Genomic DNA, 11,715 nt, shown 5'->3' with positions numbered 1-11,715 from the left:
TCCATTTTAAGTTTCAACATTCTACTATGATTTCTTAATCTTTAATTTTATTCAAATTTAAGGGATTCTGTTACTTTCTGTTAATAATTGTGACTAATTCTAGTAGCCATATGTACATTTCGAGAGAAAATTTCTTACACATCACCATTTTTATGTATCACATCTTAGTATTTAGCATTTGACTGTCCTGTCTACCTTTCTTTGAATACTTTGTCTGAGCTGTGATAATTTTATGTTGGAAGATCAATAGTCAGAAATGAATGTGCACAATTTCTGCTTGAACTGTTTTCAACACAGGCTAGGTTTTGCTTTTGGCTTGGGTATGGCAACTTGATCAAGATTATAGCTCCAGCATATTATAGGAATCATTGAGTGGGATAAGCTCTTATTAAATCACTGAGTATTAAAGGACGTAATATGAGTTAACTTTATCAGAAAATCTCAGATTTAAAAAGAACTCAATAGGACATCTAGGACAAACTTCTACACAATATGCAAGTCACTGATAAGATACCATGTTCTGTGAGATAAACGTCTATATTTGAGGAGAGTTCTAATTGTCAGAAAAGCTTTCTTCTCCTTGCATTGATTTGGCTTCCAACAACTCTCTATTATTACCCTCTTGGGCATATATTGATGCACAAAACACGCATTCTGTTTTTTTCAGTTATTGGGAAAAAAAGAATTCCTAAATTCTCCATTTAAAATGAAACGAGAAGCTAAAAGATATTTGCAAAACAATCGAGGGGGTAGAATATTATTTAGTTTTTATAGAACTCTATTTCTAGTCTTTTAGAATAATTGTACACACATTTATTAAGATATAAACTTTTTAAATATAGCTTACCTTCATATTATCTAGGACAGTTAATAATTTAATATTGTTTTCATAGAAATGCAACCCTCTATTTTACCCTAATATTTAATCGTATTAAGTCAGAATTAACTAAATTGTATTGTTATCATATTAATTTATTTAAACAGGTTTTAAGAACCAAAAATGTGGAGTGGTAGTAAGCATAAAACTCACCGGACAGAAATGTGAAAGTTTGGAGTCATTTATTATTCTTAAGTGTTCATTCAGCATGCTGTGGATGTCTGTTACTTCCTTGGAGGTTGACCGGGGGAGAACTTCCAGTGTAATATTTTGTTGTAAACTAAAAATTATTTATTCAGGAGAAATTAGTTAATATGTTCCTCTTCTGTAAATATTATATGTTTGGGTTAAATATCATTACCAAGTAAAAGTATCACACAATTTTTTCAGTTGAATTTGAAAGATTAGAAATAATCACTGAATTATCATAATGTTTAAATATTTCCTAGGAAAATATTGAGTGAAAATAAATCCTAATTATTTTGCTCTTCAATTCTGCATTATTTTCTCCTCAGAATATTTGATATGTATAGAATATAATGTGTTGAGCAATTTAGGTGTTTTATAATTTACTAATTCATTACTAGTATATTTAAATACACACACAGAGGTAAGGGAAATAATAATTGATAGGGATGAATGGTTTTTGTTTTCCAAAAAGGAAAAGGAGAAATAAGAAAATTAAGTTTAAGCATGAAAACTGTGTGCCATTTCTATGGAAATGTTCTTATAGCAAACAAAGTGTAAAAGTTAGAGAGACTTATTATGTTTCCAACTTTGGCCAACATGGGCGACTATCAGGAAACTTACTGAGCAGTGTGATTATGTTTATTTTCACAGGAGAATTCAGGTGGTTGAACCAGAATTGAGTTTGACCCTCCGAGCCCTCTTCGGATAGGCTGGCATTCAGACAGTTCAGCAACCAGGTCAACATGTAACTGTTGTTAGGGAAGGAAAGAAAAACCCTGTGTGTTTAAAATAGTTACCTACAACTCCTTTCATCCTGTCAGTTACCCAAGAGCCAGCTGAGAGGGTATGTTCCTTTTCTGGAGATAGAGAAATTCAGTGACCAAACTACCTCCAGTGAAGGAAGTAGAGTCAGAAATCTTTTTGAATAGATTTTTGAGGAGACCGTCCCAATGCTTACAATGTCAGATGCTTGCGGATGGTAAGGAACATGGAAGGTTCATTAAGTATCTTGCCTGTCAGCCCATTGTCGAGTAAATTTTGAGATAAAAGTTGTACTATTGTCAGACTACAAATAGTCCAAAAAGTCAAGCAGATGACACAGATTAGTTTTAAAGAACATGATGATGTGGCCAGAGTCACCTGATGCAACTGGAATAGCAACAACGTCACCTGGAAAAGTGTCAGGAGAGACTTGTAGCTGAAAGAGTTTATTGGGATTGTGCCCCCAACGTAGAGAGTGTGACCCAGCTCGCTGCGCACTGCATGGCTTCCAAATCAGCCTGATGGTTTAACTGACACAAAGGCCAAAGTATAACATCCAGGGGAAGCACACAGACTTTGCAATACCCAAAAAATCCATTTCGGTGGTAGGACTACTATTTGGTGATGGTGACCAAAGAGAGAGCAGTTTTCCTTCACTGTTGGAGAAACTGAGCATTGTAAATCCAACCTGATTGTCCGAAGAATCTTTACTTAGGAGCAGGCCCTTGATTTTCGTCAGGAGTTTATCAGCCATTTCCACTGACCAAGGTTTAATAATCCTGCAGAGTCATAGAGACCGAGGTTTCTGATTTTCCAGCCAATAGCATCATCTAGCTAAATTGTCAAACAGCATTTTCGGATAAAAGCCATAGAAGACAAAGATGATTGCTACATGAGTATCATGCTAATTCACCTGGAAAACTTAATATAATAATGCTAATCTTCTATGTATATAATAAGAGAGTCTTAAGATATATAAAGCATTTTCTATAGGGAGAAAATATCAGATCTCACCAACACATTGTGAGATTTCAGCACTCCTGTCTTAGTAATTGATGGAGCTACAGGGGAAAAAGTTAGGCTCAGAGTAAGTCCATGAGACCCACTGCACAGTGGTGAAGGGAAAAGGGTGAACTCCGTAATATAGCCTTGGAGGCTTGCCTACCTTTGTCTAAGAATGTAGGGTATTGAGTGGGAAATGCTTCTGGAATTTCTATGCTGATGAAATGACCAGAAAGATCATGAAAATGCTTCTGCTGAGCAATTAAGAAAATAGATCAAGCATATAAGTAAATCTGTGTTTCTCATTGTTGGAGAAAGTACTTACAAACATGGGAAATAGAAAGCTGGAAAGAATCTCTAGACGTTAGATTGGAATTAGAGCGATCAGCATGAACTCATGTTGTATTTTTTGGGTTTAAAAAATATAGGATACATATGGAATTGTTACAGATATATGTTTGTGGGCATCTATATCCTAGGAGAGTTTATTTGGAATACTTAATTATTAACTTCTGAAAGGTTAACTAGTTCACTTCTGCTCTCTCTGTTTCTCTGTACCCTTGTTTTATTTTTTATATTCATCTTTACTTTATAAAGTCATCTTTAATAATATGTTTTAACCACCCCAGTTAGCAGATCCTCCGTTTGCTACAGCCAACCTTGCCAAGAGTCTTCCTCTCCAAACGTGCATGAACCATGGTCTTAGATGCACATGTATTCCCGCAATTAGTTAGCAGAGGGTGCTTTCGCTCTGGAGGTAATGGCTTCTCAGATTACTCCCTCAGGTCTACCCAAGAAGAAACTCTACACAGTAGAAAAAACTGAGTTTTATGTGTTTGTATATTTTTGTTCAAGCTAATTGTATCAACTCTTCTCCACCTTTCTCTTTTAGCACATCCCAAACTATATCATTAATACCAGTGCATAAAACTGTGTAGGGGCTGTGGACCATTAAGCATATATTTTAGCTATAAGAATAGTACATATTTTTAAATAGGCTCTTGATATTTCTTAAGCATAATAAATAAGAAAGTCTCAAAGTTTAGTTTATTGAAACAGTTAATATGAAACATTAAGTGTGTAAACTCCATAGACATTGAAATGTATGCACAAGCTATCACACTTTAGTATTTTGATGCTCATAGTATAATTGTCGAAGTCATTTACTACGTTGAAGTCTTTAGAGTCCTTTCTCTTTTTAGCTAAATTTAATGTCTGTCCTGAATCTTTCATCTTATTGTATGTTCTTTTAAAGTACATCTCTTTTTTTCTTATTTCCATTCTTTTTAAAATATCCACTCCCATTATTATCTGTAAGAATAATTCTCAAATGTCATCCTCGTTTTTAGGAGTATGTGGTGTCATGACCTTCTGTTTTCATCTATTTTAAAATTATTTTTAACTACTCATGCGCCTTCCCGGAGAATTTTATAAGTTATCTGTCAAGCCCATATTATATACTAAGATAAATAATGAAAATATAAATCAGTAGTAAGTTAAAATGATTTCATTAATTTCATGTATGTATTTTATGTATGTATCCAAACAACATGCTTGTATGGGTTGTATTTTAATTGAAGCTGTTACTGATAATTGAAGCAGCATTGGTCTAAAATAAGTTATACGAGAATTTTTGTTTAATAATAAAATTCAATAAAACATATAAGATAGAGTGAAAGTCAAATAAGTATACCATCCCATTGATCTTTTAAATGTTTAAATTTATTACCAGATTTTGAAGTCTAAAATATCTGTTTAGAACAATGATCTAACAAAGAGGAAAATATATGCATAAATGCCGCCTTATGCACAGAAAACACAAAATAAAAGGCTTTTGACTACAGATGATCTTATAACAACTGAATAATTCTGTAATATGAAAAACAGTAGGATATTTTATAAGCATATACTCATAATCCTGACTGAGGTGGAAGAATGGACAACCCTGTCATTCTAGGACTACTTTGGATTAAATTGAGTTTAAGACAGAATGGAATGCAGCAATCCCATGCACATCTGTGAACATATCCAGCTACCCTTCGAACCATCCAAAATCCAGTACTGCATCCATTTCTGAGTCCATAAATCACGGGTCATGTTTTCTTGATACAATGCTCTAATAGAAGATAGTGTAACCTCTGTGCCAAATGAGATGTTTATGCCGAGTATTTTGAAATGTGTTTAATTTTTGAAGAAAAATAAAATTTTTATAATAATTCACATTTGAAAAATTGGAGATATACTGATCCAGATAATGTACTACATCTAAAATAATGTGTTCAGTAAGATAAGGGTTAAGTATACTTTTGTGTCTCATTTTTTTTCCTGGCAATTCTCCATGGTCAGGTAATCCGTTGCCAACTGGAACAATATTTTCACTGGTTCATGACTACATGACAAGGATTGTAAACTTCTTACAAGTTTACAGTGGGTTGACATGTGCTTACTGCTCTCATCTTATCTCACCTGACTTAGCTTTAATTCAACTAGTCCATTATAATACCCAATTTCTAGATGCTGACTTGAATGTCTGATAGAAAGTGATTGAAATATATATCAAGGGGAAACTGACCCACATATCAGTCAGCCTTAGAGATTGCTTAAGTTAAGGACTCTTGGTCTCAGGACTCCCTTGGTCCTTTTCTCATTTTGACTTTGCTTTGTAGCATCTGTGCTCACATCTCTGGTGTTGTCCCTGGAAAGGGCCTGCCTTTCTCCCCTCAGATCTAATGAAGAATGTGGGAAAGTGACTCTGACCTGCCTCATGTCCTATGACTTTAAAAAGAAGTTTCTCAAAATAAAAGTTTCTGATGAGAATAGCAGTTACCCAAAATAAGCAGGGTATTATCCTTTATGAAAAGTAGAGTGTTACACAGAGAAAACAATGAATGATATAGTGTCCACTTTAGTGCACAGGGTTGTTAAAGGCTGTTGCTCTGTTTAGCTCCCAGCTTGTGTACGGATGATATAATTATGATATGAGTGTAAATGGCAGATCTCAATTGAATGAATGGATGGATTCAAGGCCAAATCCAGTCTTTTTTTCCTCCTTTAGTTGTCTTTGCATAGAAAACACTAGAGTAGAGAAGAGAAATACTCAAGTGGAGGGGATTTGCTAGGAAAAGGGTTAGCTATAGCTAAGTATGAGGAATTCTATGCATGACATCTCTGCTTATGTCTAAGATATTGGTTGTATAAAGTATTCAAGAGATGATATAATGCAATATATTAGTCAGTCCAAGATATATTAAAGCAGAGACGAAAAAGTGATCATAATTGCATGCTTTCCAATTTGGTTTTTTCATTCGCACAAAAATTTTTATCACTACAAAAGAAATAGAACATTGTTGCTATTTTTTCTTACTGCTAATTATATACTTGTTCTACATTAGAAGCACTATAAAATAGTATTTGAATCTCATTTTAGCTATGTTTTTGATCTGTCGTGTAAGCTCTCTAAGCTTCACTTGTAAACTTTATTTTAAAAAATATCTTACTCTGATGATCAAAAGAGTAATGCATTAAAATCGCTTAATACAGTGCTCGACACATGATGATGACTCAATGAAAGTATTCATGTATAAACTATATTTTGTCGTTTTAGCTGATTTGTATTTTCAGTTTTTCTGGATAATTAAAATGCTGATAGCTGGTAGTTTACTTATACCATTGTTTTAATTTTATATCCATTACATTAATGAGTGCCCAAGACAAAGTTTCTAAAGGAATAAGGAAGAGATCTTGAGAGTTTAGTTAATCCATTTGTTGGCTTTTGGTAGACCAATGCCTAAATCAGGGCTTCTCAGTCTAGGCACTATTGACATCAGACATCATATAAAGTTTTATTTTGGGGAGCTGACCTGTGCAGTGTAAGATGTTTAGCAGTATTTCTGGCCTCTAGTGGACGTCAGCAGCAATCCCTCCGCCCGGCAGGTGTAACAACCAAAACTGTTTCCAGATGTTCTTTGGAGGATAAAAATCACTCCTAGCTGAGACCTTATGATTTATGCCATTTAACATGGCCATGGTGATTGTATCATCTTGAAAACCTGTAACAGTAGCCTTTCCCAGTGTTTGCTGACCCCTGATTGTTGGGATCTTTTCTGTGGACAGCCCAGATCTCTCTTATAGTGATATCATATTTTCTTCTTTGATCTTGTTATTAAGCAAATGGCTTTAACTTACTTTCGCTGACAAATGTCAACTTTGACCATTGAAATATTATTCTGTGGGCTTGCTTTTCACAATAACTGATAACTTAAGTGTTCTCGATATTCAAGTTCTTAATTAGGAATGCATTAATCATGTCTTTCTGTACAGTATTTGCATTTTTTGGTAATTATAGACTAATGAACATGCCCTTTATGTGATATTTTAGTTCACTTATACCTTTATAAATATTTCAGCTTTGTGATAATTAAGTAAATTGAACATTATTAATTAGAAATGCAATCAATGTAGTTAACTTTTTAAATACTACTTTTACTATCCTAATATTCTTTGAATAATATTCTCCATGAAGATTTTTTTTTGTCAAAACCAATCTATAAGTAAATAAAATTAAATGGTTTTCTGATTATAGGGAGCTAAATTCATAAAATTATACATATAGGTTACATTTGCTATACATTCGATTCTTTATGGAAACAGAAAAAAAGTGATAGATCACTCTGAAGAAAAATTGTTTCATTTATAAAGTAATTCTTTTGCAAAGCTTTAACTTTATCAAATCATGCAAATCTTAAAGATAGCTTTGAAAATTTTAATTTATAATTATGCTAAAGAAAATTAACTAAAAGGAAAAGTTTTGATGAACACAAGATCGGATTTTTATAGATTGTTCTCTTATAAATTTAATAACATTAGAATTAATCATCAATATTTGAGCAGAAAATGATTCCCCTTTTTAATAAACAACTCTTGTATTATTGCTCAAGTATTTTTTGAACTTTTATTTTCTCTGAATAAAAATATCATTACTAAAGTAAACTACATTTAAAATGTATGAGTATGACATGACACCTTTGAAAGGAGCTAACATTTGCAAATTTCAAAATTCAATATTAGCTATAAACAATATTGACTTTTGGATTTATCTGTTCATATACCACTTATAATTGTTCCTGAGAATTTCTTAAATTATGCCATGAGTCAGAATTTTCTTATGACCAGATCTAGGGTTCTAAAGAATTAAGTTAAAAGAAGTTACAGGAAAGAATATTAATTTGAATTTAAAGTTTCAGAGTTTTTTGTCACTTATTTGGCTTTCATTAAAGCACTCAAAATTTAACTGTTTATTTCTACTTTTGATTAGCTATTGGGACTTTTTAATTACATTTAAAATGCATCGTGATTTTACATGATAAGACCTTTTTTATTATTTAAATATTAAAAAAAATAATGATACCTTCGATACAGCTTATTCTTCCAAAAAAGCCCACTAAGCCACCACAAACATATTTCAAGTGTAAAACTTTTTAATCACTTGTTGCAGAACTAGTTAAAAATTGTGCCTGTCCATTAGAGAGTTATTTGACAAGAAAAAAAAAATGTTGTACAGAAGAAGTGAGTAATCTGATTAGTCATTGGGTGTATTCATTTCTTGGTATCAGCTGAAGCTGAATTAAATTAGTCACTGGTGCATTTGTCAATTGGAGCCAGAAAGTCTGCTCTATTTAAATTTAAAATAGTTTGTACTGAGTAAATTATGGGGGTAGCCACTAAAGAAATCGCATTACTTCAGAATTAGCAAGATCAATTTCTTTTAGGGTAAGAGATAATTATTGCCCCTTAAAAGACGGAGTAGGTTTATAATTTTTTTAGTCATGTCAAACATCCATTTATAAAATATTATGAATGAATTAAAAATACTCAGGCTTAAAATTCTAACAAAGAGTAATGCTTACAAAGGAAATCAAACCTAAACTAAACTAAAAAAAAAAAACTTTATGTGCCATGATTACTTGCCTTTAATTTTATTCGGCTTTTATAAACATTTACTGAACCTAGCTTATGGTTGTTATTGGTGTTTGATTCTTAAAACTCTGTAGATTAGATGTTATCCTAGTTATTCATGTGGGGAAATTGAGGCCAAGAACATTTAAGAAACTAGCCCAAGTGCCACATTTAAAAAGTAGTACTGTTAAAATTCGAATTCAGGTTTGATACTCTTTGTTCTAATCCATTTGTTTATCTTTTCCAATAGCGTATGCAATAGAATTACAAGTGTATTATAGTCACTTTCTTGACTTTCTACCATTACAAGTAAATGTGTTTGAATTATTATTTCTTTTCTCTCTTTATATAGTGCAAACTGGAATATCAGGCATGTGTCTTAGAAAAACAGATCTCCGTCAGATGTGAAGGACGTTGCCCGTGTCCTTCGGATAAGTCCACAAGTACAAGCAGAAATGTCAAGAGAGGTAAGTGGTGAAAACTTATTTACACTTTTACATTCTTTTGCTTTATTTAAGTGTTTCGCAGTAAATGCCATTATGTACACAATGAACCATTATATTGCATTGACTTCGTGAATATGAAAAAAAAGTACTTTTTTTTAGCCTCAAATATTAGAGCAAGTAATGTTTTACTATAGATCTTTTTTATCTTAATTGTAATAACTGAAATCTTTCGTACATGTTCACCATATACAATAACCTAAAGCAATGCCTTCTATGAATTACTGTGTCTAAAATGTTTTACATTTTTTTTTTCTTTTTTGGAGCAAGCAACTGATCAGTGGTAATATAGTAAGTTATAAAGTAGTTTGGGTCAGAGTAGTACTGATCAGTCAGTACATAAAAATGTCTATCCTGTGTAGAATGTGCGTATTTGTATGTGTGTATAAAATTGCCTATTAAATAATTTCATAAATTAAACTTTTTGATTAGATTTAGAGTTCTTAAATCTTTATTTTTATAGGTTTGATGCCTAATGAAATATGTTGACCCCAATATATGTTATAGTATATAATTTGACTTTTCGTAGATTATTTATCATGGTTTATATGGTATTATTTTTATATTTAAAGTATTGTTCGTGCCTTAAGAAAATCTCCATGGGTGCTAGTTTCAGTTCTTCATAACTATAGATAAAGAAAGAATCATAAGGAATAGATGTTTCATTAAGTCAGACTGTTTTATAGAACATTAACATCAACATTTATCATATATTTTATAATGATGTGAATCTTGTAATTTAACAATTATCATGGATCTTTAGTGCAAAAAATTTATTTTTGCTTTTTTTCTGAAAAAATATAAATGATATATATGTAGATAAGAAAATACAAAGTTTATTTAATGTAAACTATGTATTTTCTTAAACATATTATATTTGATATTCTATATTACAGTCCCATGATGAATATTTTATTACAGATAAAACTTTGAACTTCAGTTATGCCATTTATATTTGTCTTTACTCATTAAGTAATATCTGAAATAATTTAGAATTTAAAATGTGATAGCATCACTTTTAGTAAAGTAAATAATAGTTGATTTTACTGTTCAAAAGTAAATTCATTGATTTGCATACTAATAATGGTAAGCTAGTGTTCAAATATTAGTCAATGTACAGAATGACTCCAACTAGTAGGAGAAAGGTTCTAAGCTGTCTCCCAGGTGCCCTGTTCTTTAAGCCTCACCCTTGCTGCCTCGCCCCAGCCTAGAAACAGTTTCAGCGCTTAATTCCTTCTGGACTCTCCACCCCATATCCCAATTTACTCTCTCTAACATAGCTCAAATGAGGATATTCAAGCATGACTTTGAATGTATTAATCAACTCCTATATCATTAAGAGTAATTATAGTTTTCTTTTAATTGAAGTACTTTGATATCTCTTGCCTTCCTCATTCTTCTTCCTATTTACATAATTAAATATATTTTCCTCTGAAAATCGCTTTAGGTATGAAGCAAATCCTACCTTAGTGTTCGATATCCATTTTTTTTCATTGGAGGCTATTAAAAATACCTAATCTATCATAGCCCTTCACAAAGATTTCCCTTCGATAAGATTTTCTGCTTTTCAACTCATTTTGAATGCAAAATATGTTTAATATGGTATCAATTTATTATAAGCTCTCACAAACTACAAAAGGAACTCAGTATGCATTAAATATGGAAGGTAACATGTCTTAGATGGATCCCTTGTGAATAAACAATAATTATGTTTCATGTTGCTCGAAGTCTCTGTACAATGTTTCTATTAATATGTCAAAAAGGAAACTTCTCTTAAAGTGATATCATCAAGGGATAAAGATCATTTGTGTTCAATTGTGTGTAAAAAGAGAGGCAAGAAGAATTTAAACTAATCCTGTTCTGATGGATCGTCAGGGCAAAACAAGTACAGGATTTTGCTAGCTACTGTGGAAAAGCAGTACAGAAAATTATGAATGTCATTTCTACAGAGTGCCAAAGGCCATGAGACATGGGAACTGTAAAACTTAGTTCAGTATCATTTCTAATCTTTCAACTGTCATTTGCATTAGGAGCATGGATTCACTAGAATGTGTAGTGCTGGAAATTTGATTTAATAGCATCTCTATACTAGAAAAAGAAAGAAACTAACACCAATGAAATACCTCTTAAATCTTTCTGACTTCCTACATTTAAGGTCAAACTAACACGATAGTAAGTTTTTGCCGTGTTAAGAGCTGAGTGAATGCTTTCAAGTGACTTGAAATATATTAAAACTATTAAAAATACATTTCCTTTATACAATAGGAAGAAACAAAGTTCTCTGTTCTCTTAATGTAGTCAGTAATGAGTGTGCATAAATTTGTCCAAATATATACATTCGAGTAACTCAAATAAAGAAAGATAGGTAGTTTACACTTTAAAAATTTATTTTTTGTTTTTTATTATTATAAATTTGCACTTTTAAAT

The 11,715-nt window shown here is 31.9% G+C and overlaps 1 protein-coding gene across 12 annotated transcripts in view; it reads left to right on the top strand.

The window, feature by feature from the left end:
* SPOCK3 (SPARC/osteonectin, cwcv and kazal like domains proteoglycan 3) overlaps nt 1–11,715 on the top strand; it is a 328,840-nt gene that overhangs the window by 219,897 nt on the left and 97,228 nt on the right. For all 12 annotated transcript variants that reach the window (XM_011363729.1, XM_011363727.1, XM_011363725.1 and 9 more), the window contains one exon: nt 9,138–9,252. In XM_011363729.1, coding sequence (XP_011362031.1) covers nt 9,138–9,252 — 115 coding nt within the window. The remainder of the gene's footprint in view (nt 1–9,137; nt 9,253–11,715) is intronic.

Source organism: Pteropus vampyrus, unplaced genomic scaffold (genome assembly GCF_000151845.1).
Source record: "Pteropus vampyrus isolate Shadow unplaced genomic scaffold, Pvam_2.0 Scaffold88, whole genome shotgun sequence".
Classification (NCBI taxonomy): domain Eukaryota; kingdom Metazoa; phylum Chordata; class Mammalia; order Chiroptera; family Pteropodidae; genus Pteropus; species Pteropus vampyrus.
The sequence above is the reverse complement of the archived record's forward strand: the minus strand, read 5'-3'. Positions and strand labels throughout refer to the sequence as shown.